The sequence below is a fragment of the Hemiscyllium ocellatum genome, chromosome 32, assembly GCF_020745735.1.
Source record: "Hemiscyllium ocellatum isolate sHemOce1 chromosome 32, sHemOce1.pat.X.cur, whole genome shotgun sequence".
NCBI classification, from domain to species: Eukaryota; Metazoa; Chordata; class Chondrichthyes; order Orectolobiformes; family Hemiscylliidae; genus Hemiscyllium; species Hemiscyllium ocellatum.
In genome coordinates, this window is record NC_083432.1 from 41,711,198 (window position 1) to 41,734,627 (window position 23,430).

General features: G+C 39.7%; 1 protein-coding gene across 2 annotated transcripts in view; it reads right to left on the minus strand.

Moving 5' to 3' along the window:
• Positions 1 to 4,460: 4,460 nt before the first annotated feature.
• Positions 4,461 to 23,430, minus strand: part of LOC132830914 (leucine-rich repeat-containing protein 46-like) — a 37,435-nt gene continuing 18,465 nt past the window's right edge. Inside the window, exons 8-9 of one of the 2 annotated variants that reach the window (XM_060848863.1) lie at positions 16,426 to 16,552; positions 4,461 to 5,710 (exon numbers count right to left, since the gene is read on the minus strand). In XM_060848863.1, coding sequence (XP_060704846.1) covers positions 5,686 to 5,710; positions 16,426 to 16,552 — 152 coding nt within the window. In that variant the 3' untranslated portion in view covers positions 4,461 to 5,685. Of the gene's footprint in view, positions 5,711 to 6,585; positions 7,049 to 16,425; positions 16,553 to 23,430 lie in introns of those variants that run through there. The other variant, XM_060848862.1, reaches the window with a different exon arrangement.

The following is a 23,430-nucleotide window of genomic DNA, read 5'->3' on the forward strand; positions in this document are numbered from 1 at the left end:
AAAAATACCATTTTATGGAAAGGAGTATAGGTCCCAGGCCTAATTAATATCCAGTGACTGGAAAGGATACACGTGAATGTTGAATGTAGATAGAAAGCATGCCTCAAATTTTCTGCATTGTAACAGTGAAGTTTTAATAATGGACAGTAAAATGCTTCAGATGTCTTAAGGTGGTTTCAGGTTTTAGATTAATGAAAGTCCATTCAATAACTATCTCAGATGCCTTCTTTAGACTCAGAAACCATATTTGTATTTTTATTGCCTTGCTTAGTTAAGTCACTCTCCTTTTGGGAACACCCCAAAAGTTCTAACATTTCTGGAAGCTTGCACATGCAATGTATTTTTGGTATAGAAGTGCTGAAACTTTGAGCAGGATACTTGTTAAAGTCCTTTGACAAATGATCATTTGGTTTGCATATGAGACTATAATAAATATTCTGGAATGTTTTCAGAGATAGGAGAAATTTGACAAAGTGAGTTGAGGTCCACTGGTTTGGTGTAGCCATTTGTAAAATTAATGTAATTGTGGCAAAACTGTGGTAATGAATGTGGACTTTAACTACTCCTCAATAACTACTCAGTCCCTGTCTTGCCAAATTTCAGTGATTTATGTACAGATAGATAATAAGCTTCAGAATCGACCGTCTGGGAGATGAGCTTCCCTTTATAATAAAGCACTGATACACTCTTATCCAGAAGGCATGTCCTGTATTTAAAGTGAACAAAATATATCTTTATTAATAATGGCTTGTTGAGCAGGGTAAATGTCTGAATTATGATCATCTTTTTAATGGGCTTCAAAACATCATAGCATCCCTCCAGTGTGGAAATAGGCCACTTGGCCTAACAAGTCCACAACAACCATCCAAAAACTATCACACCCAAACCCATTCCCTCACGCTATTACTTCACATTTCCCCTGATTAATGCCCCTAACCTACACATCCCTGAACACTATGGGCAATTTAGCATAGCCAATTCACCTAACCTGCACATCTTTGAACTGTGGGAGGAAACCGGAGCACCTGAAAGAAACCCATGGAGAATCTGGGAGAATGTGCAAACTCCACCCAGACAGTCACTCAAGGCTGGAATCAAACCGGGCTCTCTGCTGTGAGGCAGCAATGCTAACCCACTGAGCCATTGTGCTGGATTTTATTGCAAAGTACAAAAGGAAGATGAATATTATTGAAGAAAGTTAGTCCACTAGTTCAACTGAATTATGCAAAGGCACTGTGATTTCAGGGAGCTTGATTCTGGACTATATACACAAGTATGTAGATGTTTCTATCTACCTGAACTGAGTTCCAATTAAAGTATTCCTGTTTCAAATGCATTTATTGCAATTTATACCTAAGCAATCTTACAATGATAACAACGTTCTGGGCATCTGCAATAAAAAAATATAAAATTTGGAAAAAACCCGGATCTGGTAGCATTTGTGGAGACGAAACAGAGTTACATTTTGAATCTGACAAAATTCCATGGAAATAATGCTAATTTGATAAAGATACCATCAGTGCACATAACAGCTAAATATCCTGTTGCTTAATATGAATCCCTCTTTCTGGGAGAGAAGGTCTATCTTCAAAGTCTTTTTAAAAATTCATTAATAGCATATGAGCATCACTGGCAAGGCCAGCATTTATTACCCATCCCTGATTACTAGCAGATCTTTAGGAGTCAACCACATTTCTGTTGGTCTGGAGTCACATGCAGACCAGCTCAGATAAGGATGGCAGTTTCTGTCCCAAAAGGACATTTATGAACCATTGACCATTAGACTCTGTCTTCCAGTTTTGTTTAATTGAATTCAAATTCCACCATCTGCTGTGGCAGTCCCCAAAACATTTTTTGGGTTTCTGGATTGTCCAGTGATAATACCAATTGGCCATCAGCTCCCCGGTCTACAATGGAAGTGTGACACAACATAGAGTCATAGAGATGTACAGCATGGAAACAGACCTTTCGGTCCAATCTGTCCATGTCAACCAGATATCCCAACGCAATCTAGTCCCACCAGCCAGCACCTGGCCCATATCCCTCCAAACCCTTCCTATTCATATACCCATCTAAATGTCTCTTAAATGTTGCAATTGTACCAGCCTTCACCACTTCCTCTGGCAGCTCACTCCATACCAGTATCTGTGTGAAAAAGTTGCCCCTTAGGTCTCTTTTAAATCTTTCCCCTCTCACCCTAAACCTATGCACTCTACTTCTGGACTCCCCGACCCCAGGGAAAAGACTTTGCCTATTTATCCTATCCATGCCTCTCATTATTTTATTGTGTAAACCTCTATAAAGGTCACCCCTCAGCCTCCAACACTCCAGGGAAACAGCCCTAGCTTGTTCTGCCTCTCCCTATAGCTCAAATCCTCCAACCCTGGCAACATCCTTGTAAAGCTTTTCTGAACCTTTTCAAGTTTCACAACATCTTTCTGATAGGAAGGGGACCAGAATTGCACGCAATATTCCAACAGTGGCCTAACCAGTGGCCTAACCAATGTCCTGTACAGTCGCAACATGACTTCCGAACTCCTGTACTCAATACTCTGACCAATAAAGGAAAGCATACCAAATGCCGCCTTCACTATCCTATCTACCTGCGACTCCACTTTCAAGGAGCTATGAACCTGCACTCCAAGGTCTCTTTGTTCAGCAACACTCCCTAGAACCTTACCATTAAATATATAAGTCCTGCTAAGATTTGCTTTCCCAAAATGCAGCACCTCACATTTATCTGAATTAAACTCCATCTGCCACTTCTCAGCCCATTGGCCCACCTGGTCAAGATCCTGTTGTAATCGGAGATAATCCTCTTTGCGTTCCACCACACCTCCAATTTTGTTGTCATCTGCAAATTTACTAACTGTACCTCTTATGCTCGCATCAAAATCATTTATGTAAATGACAAAAAGTAGAGGACCTAGCACCGATCCTTGTGGCACTCCACTGGTCACAGGCCTCCAGTCTGAAAAGCAACCCTTCACCACCACCCTCTCTTCACCCTTTGAGCCAGTTCTGTATCCAAATGGCTAGTTCTCCCTGTATTCCGTGAGATCTAACCTTGCTAATCAGTCTCCCATGGGGAACCTTGTTGAACGCCTTACTGAAGTCCATATAGATCACATCTACCGCTCTGCCCTCAATCCTCTTTGTTACTTCCTCAAAAACCTCAATCAAGTTTGTGAGACATGATTTCCCAAGCATAAAGCCGTGTTGACTATCCCTAATCAGTCCTTGCCTTTCCAAATACATCCTGTCCCTCAGGATTCCCTCCAACAACTTGCCCACAACTGACGTCAGGCCCACTGGTCTATAGTTCCCTGTCTTGTCCTTACCACCCTTCTTAAACAGAGGCACCACGTTTGCCAACCTCCAGTCTTCCGGCACCTCACCTGTGACTATCGATGATACAAATATCTCAGCAAGAGGCTCAACAATTACTTCCCTAGCTTCCCACAGAGTTCTGGGGTACACCTGATCAGGTCCTGGGGATTTATCTATCAACATGCCCAACAGCTGGATTAAACATATCTGATGGAGGTGAATATAGGAAAGAATGAAAAGATTTCTTGTCCACACTGGTACCAGACAGTCCATTGTCTTACCCCATCAATGTTCTGAAGACTATCTTTGTTCTGCCATCCACTGTCTCATCTTGGTTTAGCTCAATTGATAACACTTCAGTAATGGAATCCCAATATGCTACCCAACAGTGCACTGTCCACTCTAACACAGATCCTGCTCTTCAGTGAGATTCTGGATATAGGTGAGTATAAAGGTCAGTGAGACTTGCATCATCCAACGCAGCACTGAGAACTAAGCACTGTAAATCAGAAAGGGCTTTCTTCATTTACTGAATTTTTAAAATGTTGGTACTTCCAAGATTACTTTTGGCCATCCTTCCTTCTCGCCTTTGCCTTTCCAACCCAGACTATTTGTGAGCATGATGAGAATGACAGGACATACAAATCGTATAGGAGGAGTAAGCTAGAACCCTTTCATTCCAAACGGTCTCCACATCAACTTGGTTCATGTTTACATTAATCTGCTTTAAAAGAAACAAAATGTCAATTCACTTTCATGTACAATCAAAACTCCCAAAATCTTAAATCGGATCATGTAGAATATCAATCTGTGAGATAAACGCAGAAATCAGAGAGGAACTCAACAAGTGTGGCAGCAACTGTGGAAACAAAGAGTTAACGCTTTGAGCCTGGTATGACCTCTTCAGAACATTTGATATGTTTGGAAGATGGAAGACAACTGTGTGAGACAATGAGAAAAGTCTTAAATCAAACTGCCAACACATTGTCCATTGTGAAAATGTCATTTTATTAAAACAATCAGGTTAGTGGTAAACATTGACACCTAAGTAACAGAAATTCCAAATCGGGATAAACACCCAGCATTGAAGTTTGAATTATCTATTATATGAATTACAGCAAAAGGGGGTTTGATAACAATTTAGAGGAGATAAGGCCCTAAATACATCAAATGCACAGAAATGTACATTATAGAAATTGAGATATGTAGCACTGATAAAATCATGTTTAATAACAGCCTTCCATTTAGAAGATGGGGGGGTGGGGGAGCGGGAGTACTGTAAGGGTAGTTTTTCTTTTCTTTATTACGATCAACTTTAAACTGCTCAGTGCTGAATTGTCTTTTAGCAAAAGGATACCAATGTTTTAGCTGATGTGGTTCAGGAGAAGGTACAACCTGTAATTGCTTACTTAGTAGTGAGACATTACTGGCCATGCACTGAACAAGATCATGCAATTGTAAACAGACACTGCAGCCAAGCTGGCTACTGCCATTCACGCACTGTTTTTGGTCAGGGCATGCCTATTATTTCGACATGAGATTTGTGAATATTGTTTTAGTATGGATAATGATACACAAGCAAAATACTGTAGATACTGAAATTCTTAAATGGTTTGTGTATTTATACTAGTTAGGTGCAGAAGTAGGCCCCTCACTCCTCGAAGTCATTCCACTATTTAATAAGATCACGGCTAAACTAACTGTAACCTCAACTCCACGCACCTGCCAACCCCAAAAATCTTTAATCTCTTTTGCATACTAAGAATCCACTTACCTCTGCCCTAAAATTATTAAGTCTCTGCTTCGACTGTCTTTTCAGAAACAGCTCTAAAGACATTTAGCTGTCAGGGAAAAAAACTGCCTCATGCCCTTTTAAATGGGCAACAGCTTAAGAAGAATTAGAGGTGATTTAATAGAAACGTAAGAGAACCAGAGGGGACCATATGGCTATTGAAAGGATGTTTCCTCTTGTGGGAGAACCTAAGTGTCATATTTAAAGTGGGGGGCAGGGGGAGAAATATCCATTTGAAACAGATAAGGAAAGTATTTTTTCCCTCCAAAGGTCAAGAGTTTTTGGAATTCCCGTCCTCAAAATTACTGGATACAGAATTTTAAAATATTTTAAAGGCAGGGATGAAAGCTTATTAGGGACATGCAAGAATGTAGAGTTGAGGTTAAAATCAGATCAGCCATGATCTTGAATGGTGGATGAGGTTCGAAGAGCCAGGCGCTATGGTTGTTCCTTTTCGTACTTCCAGAATGTGAAGGTGCCTGGTTGGGCAAGGTCACAATCACCATGTTGTAGTCCAACAGGTTTATCTTGAAAACACAAGCTTTCAGAGGCCTGCTCCTTCTTTAGGTGTTGGTGAGAGAGGGAGACCTTAGACACAGAATTTATAAGTAAAAGATCAAAGGGTCATACAATTGATGTGAATGAGTTGAGCTCACCTAAGCTGGCTCTTAAATCTTTAATCAGAATGGAGATGCAGGTTTCAATTGATTAATATGCAAATCTCAATTTCTTTCAAGTCACTGTCCCGAGATAACTTAAGGTTTTATCAGTATAAATGAGGTGACATCTCAGGTCAGACATTGCATTATAGGCGTGAGGTCTTGTTTAGAGTCTGTCTCTTAACCTGGAGTCAGACTGGTTTTATTTGTAAAGTAGGAATTTATAAAATGCTGCATTGACTGACTCTACAAATGATGTGCTTTTTGAACAAAATAGAATGTATCTGCAAATACAAGTCTGTAACTGCAAAATTGCAAATGCCTTCTTCCAGAATAAAGCTAGTGTGTAACAATACTGAAATAAGAAAACGGAAAGGAGAAAGTATCTGTGACACCTTCACTCCAGGCAACTTCTACTTAACATTTTGACCCCACATTTCTATTGCTTCACAACTCACCATCTTTCAATCCTTGCTAATTAACTCTTGGCAAAAGTGCTGAAGTAAAAACCTCTGGCAAAAAGAATAATTTAGAATAACTTTATCTAACAACATTTCCAATAAGGCAACACTAATCCACCAGTTTCACAGTGAGAAGCACATATGCTGTCAGCTTGAGAGAAGACAACAGGTTTATGCACCACAGGTTATCACCAACTAAGGTGGCATCTTGGCAATCCCAGTAATCTGCTGAAGGACAGACTGCTGCGAGAGCAAATGTGCCCATTTGCCAACTGTAATCTGCTGCCAGAACTACAATAGTTTGAGCTTTTATGGCAACAAGTATGATCACACAAACTCCATACTGATCTTCCACTGCAGCATTCTAACGTTGGTTGGTTTGTGCCTGCTGCAATACTGAGACATCAGCCAGAGGCAATACTGGCAGTCGTTCCAAAGGTCAATATTTCCACTTTGGAAAGAATGGGCTCTAAATCTAGGTATTTACTGCATTTGGCACTTCCTTACTCTCTGATATTGACAAAAGGCCTGCAAATGCACTAAGCTTCTCAGCTACATGCCTGTCAGCTTTCACCTGTATGTCCTCATTTGAGCTCCTATGCAATTTCACCATCCAGTGAACTGGCAAACATCACTACTGCCCATTCATACTAGGTTCTCACTGCATGCTAATTGTTACTCTCTGCACTCTACCATTTATACAGTGTTAGATTAAGTGACACAATGCTCTTCCTCAGAGATCTGGTCTTGTCTTTCCCATTCATGATGAGGTTGCACCAGAAGACCAAGTGGCAAATCTTAGGTATCTGAAAGATAAGAAGTGTAGATAGGTGGAAAGCAAGAGATCCACAGTTACCCAAACTGTACTTTACTCTTCATTCTAGATAGCAGACAAAGTGCTTTATTGGAATAACTGTTCAACAGTCAAATTTATAAAAATTCAATTACAAAAAATCAAACCTCATCTGGTTTTTGGAATCTGACCAATTATAGCATCAGGACCTCCCTGAAAAGTTAAAGTCAATGAGAATCAAGAAGAAAACTCTTCACTAGTCTAAGTTAACAAAGAAACTCATTGCAGGGAATAAGCATCACCAATAAGAGGGAGCGTCAAACCATGTTTCTTTGAAATTCAATAGCATTAACATCTTCAAATTACCCACCATCAACATACTGGAAATCACCATTAACTAGAAACTTAATTGGTCTAGCTACATAAATATGCTGGCTATGACATCAGATCTAGCCTGGCTACTCTTCTACAAGTAACTCACCTCCTTGCTCCCCCGGAGAAGTGTAACTCTGACAACCATTCAGAGGCTTAACACCATCCAGGAAAACAACAATTGGGTGGGATCCCATTTACAGCTCTAGACACTGACTCCCTCTATAAGAGGTATTGAAGCAACTTGGGGTAAAAAATGAGGTCTGCAGATGCTGGAGATCACAGTTGAAAATGTGTTGCTGGTTAAAGCACAGCAGGTTAGGCAGCATCCAAGGAATAGGAAATTCGATGTTTCGGCCTGATGAAGGGCTTATGCCCGAAACGTCGAATTTCCTGTTCCTTGGATGCTACCTAACCTAATGTGCTTTAACCAGCAACACATTTTCAACAATTGAAGCAACTTGCAAAAGCTTCCTCGACAGTGTCTCCAAAACAGCCTCTGCCACCTGGAAGCAGATCTGTGGAAACACAATCACTTCCAAGATTTCAAGTCACACATTCATCCTGGCTTGGAAAAATACTACTGTCTTTTCATTGTTGTTGGATGAAAATCCTGGAATTCACTAACAGCAGTGAGAGAATATCTTCACTACATAGTCAGCAGGAGTTAAAGAATAGTGTACACTATCACCTGCTTGTAGTAGACAAGAAATTTAGGGATCACCTAGCCAGTATCTACATCTCATAAATGAGAAACTTAAGTTGCACAATATGCAGCCTGGTTATTCCAAATGACTTCCTTCACGGTACTTTTATAAAGATATTTGTCGCCAGATGTAAAGTGTCAGAATTAAAGCAATAATGACATGCATAAATTCAGTTGCATCAGAACAGTATTGTAAGGAGAGATTTGTTTGTGACAAGTTAGGGTCTTGTATAGAAAGATATATATTGAAATAGCCAAACAAAAAGATCATTACAGAAAAAGCTTGAACTCTCCTACAGAAACCAGGACCACCACTGGAAAACTGCATGTTTTTTTTCTGTCCTTTCACACCCTTTCTTCATAAAATATATCCATGTTCTAATTATCAAATGCAAAATCATAATTAAAATAATTTACTGAAGAAACCCATCATCTTACAAATATACTAGTAATCGGATATCAATAGCTCCTGTAAAGTCAACTCCATCTCCATCCCAGGCCACCTGCTCTTTGTTACACTTAGTCCTTTTCCTCCTCAATCTTGTCAGGAGTTCCCAACTTTTGAAAACTGCATTTGACCCTAACTACTAAGTTAGATACTAGTTAAAATCGCCAATGATTGTTAATTTCCAATCCCGCTAGATTTTCAGCTACAGCATGTTCCTGGACGGGGATTTACTTGCTTGTGCTGAAATGTGTCTGTGCCACTTCCAAAATTTTATAAAGACCTCCAACATTGCTATCGACCTGTACAATTTAGCATATCTTCTCAACCTTCATTCTCACAAAACAATTTTCGTGAGTGAGTCTTCACATACATTTACTTTCAAATAGCTTCTGGACTTTAGTCACCCGCCATACCTGACTGAAATTGGACAACTGTTTGCTACTTCTGAACATCAAGTCCACCCTATTTGTCTAGTTTATCCCACTAAATATCCTCTGACTGTAACTCTGACTCCTTCCTATAATTTCTATCCCCTACCGCCAAATTGTATGTAGCCTAATTGTAACATAACTAGGCTTATCTAATTTAAGGTTTCCTTCCATCCATTCACATACCTGAAGGTCTATCCTTCAAATAAGCCACTGAACGGAGGCCTTTTTGCCTTTCTCAGAATGTAAAACAGCTCATGGGAACATTTGAAGAAGAGCACGGTAGTTATCTACAGTGTCCTGATTAATGGAAGTGACAAAGAAGATTGATAAGCAGAGCAGTGGATGTTGGATATATGGAATTAAGTAAGTTTGATGAGGTTCCACATTGTGGACTGGATAGCAAAGTTAGATCGTATGGAATACAGGGAGAGCTAGGCATTTGGATACAAAATTGACTCAAAGGTAGGAAACCAGTGGTGTGCCGCAAAGATTGATGCTGGATCCAATGCTTTTTGTCATTTATTTAAATGACTTGGATGTGAATATAGGAGGTATGGTTAGTTAGTTTGCAGATGATACCAAAATTGGTGGTGTAGTGGACAGCGAAGGAGGTTACCTCAGAGTAAATTGGAACTTGATCAGATGGGCCAATGGGGCTGAGGAGTGGCTGATAGAGTTTAATTTAGATAAATGTGAGGTGTTGCATTTTGGTAGGGCATATCAGGGCAGATTTTGTATACATAATGGAATGTTACCAGACAAGAGGCCTTGGGATGCAGATTCATATTTCCTCAAAAGTGGAGTCATAGGTAGACAGGTTACTGAAGAAAGTGTTTGGGAATCTTGCCTTTATTCATCAGCGCATTGAGTTAGGAGGTCATTTTGCGGCTGTCCAGGATACTGGTTAGGCCACACTCGGAATATGTGTTTACTCTGGGCTCCCTGCTACTGGGAAATATGTTGTGAAACTTGAAAGAGTCCAGAAAGATGTACAAGGATGTTGCCAGGGTTGGAGGTTTTGAGCTTTCAGTAGAGGCTGAATAGGCTGTGGCTATTTACCATGGAGTATCCGTGGGTGAGGGATGACCTTATAGAGGTTTATAAAATCATGAGGGGCATGGATGGGATGAACAGCCAGGTCTTTTCCCCAGGGAGAGAGCTCCAAAATTAGAGGGCACAGGTTTAAGGGGAGATGAGAAAAGGTTTAAAAGGGATCTACAGGGCAACTTTTTCACACAGAGGGTGATACATGTATAGAATGAGCTGCCAGAAGAAGTGGTGGAGGCCGGTATAATTACAACATTTAATAGTCATCTGGATGGGTACATGAATACGAAAGGTTTAGAGTGATATGGGCTAAATGCTGGCAAATGGGATTAGATTAATTTAGGATATCTTGTCAGCATGGACGAGTTGGACTGTAGGGTATGTTTCCTTGCTGTACATCTCTATGACTGTGTAATTCTTGTCCTTCAATAACACCACTAAAAATAATTACCTATCATCATTATTATTCTCCTACACTGCAGAACTATATTTGCAGATACATGCTGAAAGAATACATGATCTGCAGGCAGTCAATCCATGTAACATACGGTAAATTCCACTTTGGAAATAGAACCAGTCGGACTCAAGATTGAATACAGTCAGACTTTGACCTTACACCTTTAATGCATTGTCTGAGCTGAGATGTCACTTTTTTTAATAAAACCTTAAGTTATCTCAAGAATGTGACTTAAAAGAAGTTCTGGGATTTACATATTAATGAACCTAAACTGGTAACCCATTCTAAAAGATGAAAGACTAAACAACAAACTAGGTTTGTTAAATATATCATTTTACTTGCATGACACTATAATCTTTTGCGATAAATTCTGCGTCTTATGGTCCTCCTTCACAACCACTTGATGAAGGAGCAGCGCTGCAAAAGCTCGAACCTCCAAATTAAACTGTTGGACAATAACCTGGTGCTGTGTGATTTTTTAACTTTGTCCACCCCAGCCCAACACCGGCTCCTCCACATCTTGTTTAAAAGTGATCGCCCTTCTCAGTAATTGCTCAGCAGCTTCTCAAGCACTTGTTAAATTAGTCTTAAGAGGAAACACCTTTATAGCTTGATGTTTTGCTGCACCTAGCTCGAATGGGGTTTTTCAGAGAGAAACTGTACCCCAACTCAAAAAAGATATTGCCTGATGTAATTGTTCAAAGGCATTTCAGAGCTCAACGGTCAAACCAATAGCCTATCTCCTCAAACAGTAAGATTTAAGGATTAAGAAACAGTAAAATGACAAAAATGGAAAAAGTGTAAATGGAGTCAAATCAGGCAATGAGAAATAGTGAAAGAAATACAAAGAAAAAAAGTAATATTAAAGTAAATCAGACATTAAAATATCTAACAATTCTCCACCTGAAGGAACGAAACTCTATAGTTTCATTAATTACTTTGCACACAATTTTGGGCTACAAATTACAGATATGAACAATTAATGCAGAATTACTTGTCAGGCTTTACTTCCTGTGTCAAAACTTAATAAATAATGAATGTGTTAAACCCCCCCTCCCCCCCAGCCTCCTAAAAATATTGGGAAAGCTAGGAGTGTGATGTTGTTTGTGCAAAGCATGCTTTGGAGTGGCATCAATTGACCAGTAAGTCTGGAGATTCCCAATTCATAGAGTAGTTCCTAATAATGCTTAATTCTATTATCTCGCTGATCAATTTGCACATTAATAATGGTGTTTGTTCACTGTTAACCTAATAAACTGCTTCAAACATTTGTTAAAATTAAACTAGTTTAAGAGAAAATTAGGATATCAAAGCATTTGCCTGAATGTGATGTGTTATTACATCATATAAATCACAAAGCACTATTCATCTTCCATTCCGTGTGTGATTTGTGCACACTGGATTGTATACACTTTGGGACTTTTATTGCCTATTGCTTTGAACTGATTGGAGTTAAATAATTTAATCAAAAGTTTCTGTCTTATTTATGTCAGAATCAATAAAATTGTATTTGACAAATTTTTACCACAAATTCCTCAACTTGTTTTGTACTGGTGAATGTTTCAATGAAGTATTTTAAATTTATTTATAAGTTAATTCATTCCATTGGACTGTGACGGCAAGGCTTGCATTTATTGTCCATTCCTAGTTGCCCAAAGCAATTGATAACAGACATGTTTCTTAAATCATTGCACTCCATGTGGCATAGATGCTCTGCACAATGCTGTCAGATGGGGAACATTCTTTGCATCAGTTCAATGCAACAGAGTGGCATGCTGGGTTATTTTAGAGGCAGTAAAGAGTCAAAGTGAGTCTGGAGTCACACATAAGTTAGACTTGGCAAAGATTTCCTTCCCTAAAGAATGTTGGTGAGCTGATTGATGAGATTAGATGCCCTATTTGTGGAAACAGGCCCTTCGGCCCAACAAGTCCACATCGACCCTCCGAAGAGTAACCCACCCAGACCCATTTCCCTCTGACTAACGCATTTAACACTATGGGCAATTCACCTGAACTGCACATCTTTGGATTGTGGGAGGAAACCCACGCAGACATGGGGCGAATGTGCAAACTACACACACACACACACACACACACACACAGTCGCCAGAGCATTCTGACAGCATTATTTACTCTACTGATGCCAGCTTTTAAAAAAATTCAAATTCTCAAAATGCCAGGGTAGATTTAGATTTATCTTCATTTATTGCACGACATGAGTCAATTGTTCAGCCTATCAAGCCTGTTACTCCATTCAGTTAGATCATAGCTGGTCTGTATGCTCCCCTCAACTTTTGCTTAACAAAAATCTATCCACGTCAGTCTTTAAAGCTCCAACAGACAAAGAATTTTTTTAGGGCACACAGTTCCAGCTTCCTGTTACAATTATGCTTTCTGATATTGCTCTTGAATGGCCTTTCTCTAATTTTACTATCCCGTTCCCTTGTTCTGGATTACCCCAACAGAGAAACAGCTCAGTGTATCCTTGCTATCAAATTGTTTTGGCATCTTAAAACAGCCTAATGACTCTCTGTCTTTGTTCCCAAGATACATTCCATTTCCTCCCATTCCCAATAATGAAGTCTGAAAAATGACACAAAGCATTTACTATACTCCTGCTACAGCCTCCCCATGGCAGTGGTTCCCCAGAGGTGGACTGGTTGTTTCCTATCCATTAGCAAATTCTTTTATGTATTCCCAGGAGTTGAAAAAAAAGCAATATGAGCATTACTCTTGGAGCAAGGCCACAGAGGATTTTGTCAGTGGGGGTGAGGAGTATGAACTTGGCAAACTGAGAGCTGGGGAATGAAGAGATACTATTAAGCATTGGGAAGGTAGTATATTAAGGGATAATATTACAGAATAGAGCATGGGCAGCAGATTTTCATTTTGTTATCACAAAGATTTTAACCTTATGTAAATAAGCATTTTTGAAGACAGATTCTCATGGAAAAAGATGGAGAGAAAATAAATGCAATGATTACCACAAGAGAAAAAGTGCTACAAAAACTAATCGGCCTGAAAGACTGATAAGTCCAACAGACCTGTTGGGATGCATCTTAGGATATTAAGTGTCGCTGCAAAATAGTGGATGTACCTTTCCTCAGATTCTAGAAAAGTCCCAGGCATTGGAAAACTGCCAAAAAAAAACTATTGGCCAGTTAGCATAGTATCTGTTATTGGAAAAGTAGGAGTCTACTTTAAAGGATGTAAAGAACATTTAGAAATATATAATATGATCAAGCAGAGTCAGCATGCTTGATGAAGAAGAAATAATACCTGACAAATTTACCAGAATTATTTGAGGAGATGACAAGAGGATACATAAAGAAGAAGCAGTGGATATAATATATTTGGAATTTCAGAAGGAAGGCATTTGATATTAGGTTATTAAGTAAGACAAGCGTCCATGGCATTGAAGGTAGTACATTAATATGGATAGAGGATTAGCTAACTTATAGAAGATGGAGAGTGGGGTGGGGTTGGTGGGTTTACATTTTCAGGATGGCAACCTGTAACTAATGGAATGCCACAAGGATTAATATTGGGGTCACAATTATTTACAACATATATTAAATGGCTTGGATAAGTAAAGTAAATGTACTATCACTATCACTAAGTTTATGGATGACATAAAAAGAGGTGGGAAGGCAAGTGATGAGAATGAATCAGTCTGCAGAAGGGATAGACAGGTTAAGCAAGCGAGTAAAAACTTGGCAGATGGAATATAACATAGGAAAATGAAGTTATGCAGTTTGGCAGGAAGAAAAAAGAAACTCAATATTATTTAAAGGGGGAAAGATGGCAGAAAGCTACATTATAGAACGACTTTGGAGTTTTTATGCAATAATAAAAAGCTAACGTCCAAGTTCAGTCGGTAATATAAAGGCTAATGGAACGTTAGCCTTTATTTCAAAAGGAACGAATATAAAATAGGGAAGTCTATCGAAGACACTAGTCAGACCGCAGCTGAAATTCTGCCAACAGTTTTGGGCCCCTTATCTAAGGAAAGATATACTGGCATTGGAAGCAGTCCAGAGAAGGTTCAGTAGGCTGATCCCAGGTACAGAAGGACTATCTTACAAGGAGAGAATGGGTAGGCTAGATCTGTTTATTTAAGTTTAGAAGAATGAAGAGGACCTTATTGAAACATATAAAGATTCTCAGGGGACTTGACATGGTAGATGTGGAAAGGCTATTTTCCATGTGAGGGAGTCTAGAACCTGAGGACATAATCCCAGATAAAGGATTAGGACAAAAATGAAGAGAAATTTCTTCTGAAGAAAGTCAATCTGTGGAATTTCTTACACAAGAGTCACTTAAACTAGTTCATTAAGTATGTTTAGGGTTGAGGCTGACAGATTTTTTTTTAAATCAGTGGGCACTAAGGTTATGACAAAAAGCCAGGAAAGTAGAGTTGAAGATTATCAAATCAGCTATAGTCTCACTGAATAGCGTAGCAGACTCAATCGGCTGCATGTCTTCTGCCCCTATGTCTTATGGTCTTTTAAAACATGTTTCCAAATGCACTTGTTTAAAAAAAAATCCCATTCCAATGTAATAGATTAAGTAGACTCGAAAGTCCAGAGTTTAAAGTTCTTGGTCAGTTTTAGGTTTTCTGAATCATACCTGATACATCAATACAGACAACCAAAAGCTCAACACCCAGACTTCGGGAATAGAAAAATCAGCTGCAGTCAATATTCCTGAAAGCTATGCAATAGTCTCTACTGCAAATTGTATCTGCACAGGCTGCTAACAAAGTAATAGCTGTAGTTAAACAGCCGCTGTCCTTCTGTGTCCAGGCTAACATGTAAGGAATAGCAAGGTGGGCGAGTTTAATTAACTTCCTAATGTACGGAACTTCAACAAGTCCATAAATGTGCCATGTGACCCAGATAGTTGCATTGAACTTATATGTGACTGGTTCATGCATCTTTCAAAATTTATTAAAATGATCATTTTCCAAATACAAAAGTAAGAACGTTTCTTTCAATCAGCTTGTCCTCTTCTGACTATGGGCTCAGTATGGCAACCTTTCCATTCTGTTGGCAACAGATTTCAGACATTTTCTTAATTCAATGGTAAGGCAAAAAAGTCATCATGTGATTACAGCCACCTAAAAGGATTTTGTCTACTTTTCAGAACAACTAACTGAAGTGATTAGCAGAAAGGCATTAAAAGGGAAGCCAGATAAACATTAGAGGGAGAAGTTGAAGAAGCATAGGTGAAGTTTCATGTGTAGCATTGACACTGGCAAGGACATGTTGGGCCAGACTACCTGTCTCAGTACTGTTATGCCACTGCCTTGGTCAAAATAGACTCAGCATAGACCAGACCATATATCTTTTTCTGATCCTTATAGTTATGTATCAACTGGGACAGTGCACCTGAGGCCACAAAAGGGCCAGTCAGCTTTTGAGAATCATAAATCTACTCACTCCAATTAGGCTGCATTGGAAATTAATACAGTGTAACAGAAAGCTAGCACAGATCAGATAAAGAACTTGGAAGTCTAGGTCTATAGGGTTCAGCTACCCCATTGGTCAGTACATTTACCAACTCAGTCAAATAATAAGAGAGAAGGTTTATCATTGTCATAAAACTTCTGATCCAAATATAATCTATTATCTCTTTAATGGGAAATATCCAAGCTACTTAGTCCATGACTGGGTCTCCTAAATATGATCGAGTCTGTATTTTTTTAGGCTAAAACAGAACTGGATAGAAAAGTGCTCCATTTGCCAATTGTCAAATTGTTTTGAAGCAATCTGCCCATTAGCCATGTATCTGTTTTCCAGGAGTATCAGTCAAGAGCTTCAGCTGTGGCTCCCTGATCTGCATTTCCTTGGTTCCCGCTTCAATTAAATCGACATTCTGATCACGTTCTCGATAACTAGAATTGTTTTTCATTCTTACTGGTACATACTGTCTTTGAGTTATCTCCCTCCGAATCTCCTCCAGTTCATTCATCCTCAATTTATGGTCAGTTTCAGCTTCCTTCCTTCGCCATTGAGATCGGCAAACTATTTCTTTGTGAATATCGACAAAGAATTCTGTAAAACCAGAAGTAATGTGTCCAGTAAGTAAGTAGTAAATGGTCGTAATTATTTTAACAGATCATCATGCACTTAATCCTGGGCAATTTCTGTTCCAGACAAGGATCTGGACCAGATGGGCCAATGGGCTGAGAAGTGGCAGATGGAGTTTAATTCAGATAAATGAGAGGTGCTGCATTTTGGGAAAGCAAATCTTAGCAGGACTTATACACTTAATGGTAAGGTCCTAGGGAGTGTTGCTGAACAAAGAGACCTTGGAGTGCAGGTTCATAGCTCCTTGAAAGTGGAGTCGCAGGTAGATAGGATAGTGAAGGCGGCGTTTGGTATTTCCTTTATTGGTCAGAGTACAGGAGTTGGGAGGTCATGTTGCAGCTGTACAGGACATTGGTGAGGCCATTGATGGAATATTGCGTACAATTCTGGTCTCCTTCCTATCGGAGAGATGTTGTGAAAAGATTTACAATGATGTTGCCAGGGTTGGAGGATTTGAGCTATAGGGACAGGCTGAACAGGTGGGGCTGTTTTCCCTGAAGCATTGGAGGCTGAGGGGTGACCTTATAGAGGTTTACAAAATTATGAGGGGCATGGATAGGGTAAATAGGCAAAGTCTTTTCCCTGGGGTCAGAGAGTCCAGAGCTAGAGGTTTAGGGTGAGAGGGGAAAGATATGGTTGGACTGAAGGGTCTGTTTCCATGCTGTACATCTCTGACTCTGACTCTTTATGGGCAAAATATGATTGAGTCCATATTTTTTGGCCTAAAGCAGAACTGGATGGAAAAGTGCTCCAATATTTCATATGTTTGTGCAGCAGAGAGATTAGCAATGATTAACTTGCTATTTAGAGTCATAGAGATGTACAGCACGGAAACAGACCCTTCGGTCCAACTCGGCCATGCTAACCAGATATCTCAAACTAATCTAGTCTCACTTGCCAGCAACCGGCTCATATCCTGCCAAACCTTCCTATTGATATGCCCATCCAGACGCCTTTTAAAATGTTGCAATTGTACTAGCCTCCACCACTTCCTCTGGCAGCTCATTCCATACATGTACCATCCTCTGCATGAAATCATAAACAAAATAACTTTAACAAGTGGAGAACAAAAATGTTTATTCAAACCTGCCACTCCCTTGTTATTTTAGATTAATTTGACCCTTGAACTAACAATGAAGTTAAAGGTAATCAGGAGTAGGTAGGAAAGTGAAATTGAAGTCACAATCAAATCAGCTATGATCTTACTGAATAGTAGAGTAGGCCCTTCCCAGCTTCTAGTCTTATGTTCATAATCTGCATTTTCGTATATGGTAGTGTTAAGATTACTGTTGGCATTATCAGCAAATGGATCAGCATATGAACACTTTCACATGACATCTCTTTGTTCATAATTTTAGTGAAAGTACCAAACCAAGTCAAATCTGCATGTAAATCCCAAACAAATATTTTGTGACTTTTTCTGATAGATTCTAGACAAGATCACATTTGCTGAAGTGTCTAGCAACAGCCTCACTTTATTGATTGTAGCACAGTGGAGCCTTTAACTAAACAATGTATTTATTCTGGACACCTGCAATAAACATCAACCAGTACATTCTGAAGTTTCAGTGAAAATGCCTGGACGAATGAATGTACAAGTGCACAAGTGGTGCACAAAAGCTATTTAGACCAGCAGACTCAGGTTTCATAACCATTTCACATCAACTGTACGTTCTAAAAATTCTCAGCGACAGCACAGGGTATATTTTCACTTTGTGTCTCACAACCACAGCCGAAATAAATCTTTTGCAACAGCAAATGTGTTGATAAAAGGCATTGCACTCAAGAAAATGTTAAGCTTGCCCTACCTGCTGATTCATATTTCTGCCTCTGATTTGTTTGCACTGTGTGTTGGGCTTGCTTCGGTGACTCATCTGTTTCTATTTGTAGTCTTGCCTTGTCAAAGCTGAATGTTATTAAAGCCATTTAATATTCACTTTGTTTGCAGTTCTTTAAAAATGTTTTCTAATGAGCATTATAAAAAATTAGACAGAAATTACAACATGGAGAAGGATATTCAGCCCAGCCAGCCAGTGTTAGCATTTATCCTCCACATCAGCAATCATGCTAAACTCACACTATTCCATTACTGTACACAACCTTTCTTCAACCACCTGTTTTTGCTATTCTTAAAACGTTGGTATGCTCTCTAATTCAATCACTTACTTTCATAGTTCATTCTACAGCTTCTCAAATGTCTACAAAAGGTTTACTGCTGTTCTCTAGCTTCATGCTATTTTTGAAGTTTCTAACAATGTGCTCTGTTCACAAATACCTTAGCCACTGGAAACAGGTAGGTTCTATAGACTTTTTTTCTATCCCATAATCATTTCAACACCTGCCAATTTACCCCTTACTGCTGTAATGAAATCTACCATAGAGATTTTAATTTACTCATGAAACGTATTTTCTGCCATGAAAATCAATACTTTAATATGACATCCTGTTTCAATTTTAAATGAAAAAATGTAAGGTCAAACATTTTTAATGGAATAAATGTGTTCTATAACTTTAAGCTGCACAGAATTGCAACACTAACCAGGGCAATGTGAGAATGTGTGTGCCAATCTATGCAGGGCTGCATTTTTAAACCATAGTGGTGATGGGAGGTGGGCAAGAATTGTGCAAAGCTGAAAATGTGTTGCTGGAAAAGTGCAGCATGTCAAAAGTGTGTTGCAGGACCTACTGCGCTTTTCCAGCAATACATTTTCAGCTCTGATCTCCAGCATCTGCAGTCCTCACTTTCTCCTCGAAGAATTGAGCAAAGGCTTGATTTCTTCTTTGTTACTGAGGAAGGAGATAACCAGGAAATTATAGTGCCCCTGATTATGTTCATAGATTTCTTAATGCCTAATACAAGGTGAAATATTACGAGAAGGGGAAGCAGTGTCAGCCTACCCTGGGAGTGGACCAAAAATACTGACGAAGGAGACAAAGCAATGGAATTTTAAAAGTAAAAACTTCAATGTGGGAAGATCACCTTTGCTGTCCACTGTCAGAGTCAAGCTTGGAGCTATGCCATGGGAATGTGTACATATGTAGGTTTAAATTATGCTTTGCTTATTTCTCACACTGAAAAAGACTCAAATTGGAGGTGTCATACATGAACGTTTCTGGTGCCTCCTACTGGTTGCTTATTGGAAGCACTGGCCTGTTAGACATGCAAAAAAACCAAAATGGGTAAAAAAAAAACAAAATATACTTAAATACTCCATATAAATTGCAGGGAGACTGAACCAAAGACCCCCAAATAAGACAAAGCCCTAGTTTGATTTGCAATTGTAAATAAAAGAATTTTATTCATTAAGTTTTAACCAAATTATTTTTATGATAGCTAAAGTTTGGCAGCAACAAATCAGCTATGAAGTCAATACTGCCTGCAAAGCAGCAGGCACTCAAATTACACACTTTTTAAATTATCCATTCTATCCATGTTGCTCTTGAAATATCAGAGAAATCAATACAGCTATTATTTATATACTTATTAGCGTCATCACAGTGCTAAGTCAACAGTGAAATGAAAACTATGGCAACCTTCCAGGTAATGGAATGTGGAAGAATATCGGACAATTATTCACAGTTCAAACTGAACTTTGATTCATTAAGGAAAGCAAGTGTAAGCACAGAGAAATTTTTCAAAAAACAGGGAGTTGTCAATGGCATGTTGATCAATTGTTTGCAGGTTAGAAACAAAGTTTGAAATATTTGGTAAACCCAGATATTTTCAACAAAGCCCAAAAACTTATATTTAGTTAGCACTTTAACTGCATCTCAAATAGGAGCATTATAAAAGAGAGTATGACACTAAGCCACCTAAAGAGAAATTAGCTCCGTTATTAAAGGCTTAACCAAAAAGGTTGGCTTTAAGGAGTGTCTTAAAGAAAAACAATGAGGGAGAGAGTCAGAGAGGGGTAGCGAGAGAATTCCAGAATTTAGGACCTAGGCAAGGTGTGGTCACCAATGGTATAGAAAATATAATTTGGAATGCAGTTGAGGGACGTTGAAGGAAATTTTAAAGATGTGGAATTCGCGCCTTTCAAGCTAGAAATTCCTGCTTTTAAAAGTGTGATCTTTGATGGAAATCTTCAAATTTTTGTTTCATTATGAAGGGTTGAATTTTATCCAAAATTGGCTAAGCGTCAATTTTAGCAAGATTCATAGAGGGTTTTCACCCATGAAGCTTAGTGAGATTTCTGACACTATCTTCCCAAACTCTTCTTATTACCTATGAACCACACCCAAAGGCACCTCACTCATCATTGTCTCCCACTCACCACATGTAGATATATTTATTACTGCCAGCATCTCCTGGCACCAATGCCACATTTCAAAAGCAGTTGAGCACCAGGTCAAGTGTTGTCAATCCAGTATTGTCCTGCATGGTTCCTGTCATTTGCCCCAGACACGTCAAAGGGAAATTTGCTGTTGGAGAACCAGGAAGTCCTGGTGGATGGGGTGGTACAGAAGGAGCGTCTTCCTCTTCCCAGAGGGCTGGCAGAGGAGATCTTAACACCAGAATTCTGCCAGCCTGATCTGAGGTTGTCACCCAGGTCAGAGTTTAGAGGAACAGTCATCAACATTAGCACAGGCCAGTGATCTTCTCAAGTCCACAAAGGTAAGTTCCACCTTCTACCTGCTAACCTGACACTCACTAAATCTGCTACTGCGCAAGGTCCATAGTCCAGCATTCTCACTGATGCATGCAATATCTCCCCTCACTCAACCAATCATCCCACACCATTAACCCTGCATAGCCTCTGCATTGCCTAATCATTGCAAGGTGTTGGTGGACAAGAGGCTTACCCTGCCAGACACATTCTACCCTCACCTCTTAGGAAGAGGCCACTGATTGCTCAGAGGATGAGCTGGTGAGGATGCTTCCAGTCCCTCCACCAGCTGAGATACTGATATCTCTTTCATTATTTTTGCTAAATTAGAGTCAGTAAATGCATCACACCAGAGCTGGTTGAGAATGATATGCTCCAGATTGCTAGCACTCAGATGACTGCTGGCAACCAGGAAACTGCTCATGTCCAAGCAGAAGAGGAGTCCATAGTGTCAGTGATTCAGAACTTCACTGAAATGCACAAGCAAACAGAGAAGCAGTTGGCAGGCTTGTCAGAGGCACTTGGCAAATTGACTCAAAGGATACAGGAGTCCACCAACTTCATTGTTTCATGCTGCCTCTGGCATGTGAGCATTTGGCTGCCTCCATGAATAAGTTGCCAGATGTCATGGAGAATCAGGTTCAGCACACACATTGGTACTTAGGGCACATATCCAGCAGTCAATGGCAAGTGACAGGGAGGAGATACTCTGACTTCACTCAAAATGCCCTTTCTACATGAAGAGACTTCTGAGAGGACTATATGTGCCACCTCCTCTCCTGTAGAACTCAACCAAAGGAGGAACAAGATATAGTCCCCTCAGATGTCTCCTCTCAGCACACTCAGGTGGTGACTGGGTCTTCCATCCCCACCCTCAGCCCTGTGGGAGCTCAAGCGAAGGAGGATAAACCTGCTGAGGGGCAGGGCATATTCAACATGCCTGAGCTCTCTTGCCACGAATGACCCCAGGATTACCTAAACAGAACTCCAAGACCAACAAGGTCCATAATGCTAGCTGCAGAGCTCAGGACTGTACAGAGACACAGTGAAAATCCTACAGACATACAGCACGGAATAAACCTTCAGTCCAACTCAGCTGCATCAACCAGACATCCCAATCTGACTCGTCCCATTTTGTCCATATCCCTCAATTCTTCCGAGTCATGTACCCATCCAGATACCTTTTAAATGTTGTAATTGTACCACCTCCATCACTTCCTCTGGCAACTTGTTCCATACACACACCACCATATACATGAAAAAGTTGCCCCTCAGATCATTTTTAAATGTTTCCCATCTTACCTTAAGCCTATGCCCTCTAGTGTTGGACTCCCCATCCTTGGAAAAAAGGACATTTGCTTTCACCCTATACATACCCCTCATGATTTTATGAACCCCTATAATATCTCCCCTCAGCCTCAGTCATTATGGGTTAAGACTGACAATGTTGCCAAGACAGAAGTTCAATATTGAAATGTTAAAAAGGGCAACAATTACTACTCGCATTGTACCTTAAGCTGTGGAAGATTAATAGAGCAGAAAGACACCCTTCAGTCTATCATGTCACAAAAAAAGTGACCTGACCTTCATCACAAGCATTGTGAAAAAAGCTGTTTGAACAATCAATTATTCAAGAGACTGTAGATGAACTGAAGCTGTAGGGTTATGCATTTTGATGGAACTTTGGTGGCAACAAGAAGTTGATTAGTCAATGAACCAGTGATCAGTTGTCGATGGTAAAAGCCATTTGCCTACCAATAGCCATGAGATTGGTTCTCAGGTAACAATAACTTGGGCTGGGAACAAATTAGGGAGAAGGGTTTGATCTCTACCAGCACAGGGGCTGTCTCTCTGTTCTCCCCAGTCAAAACCTATTTTAAACATGAAGATAACCAGTTCATCTTTCTGTCAGCAGTTGCTGTAAGCTGTGAGTTTTAACTGATAAATCAGAAACCATTTATAAATGTATCAGCCACCCTGTGCCACTTGCAAATCAGTGGGAAAGGAAGAAATAGACATTTTGAGGGCACATTATTGGCAGGGTGAAATTTCATTGTAACTGTTTTCATATTTGTTCATTTAGGTTCATTAGATCATCAGCTGTTGTGAGCACATTTCTGTCTAGCTGCAACTACAGTTTAAGGTACGGAGGCTGTTCATCCTTAGGGCTAGACTTTATGGTCCAAGTTATGAAGTGAGCAGTTCCTACAGTATGTCCTGGCAATGCAAATTAGA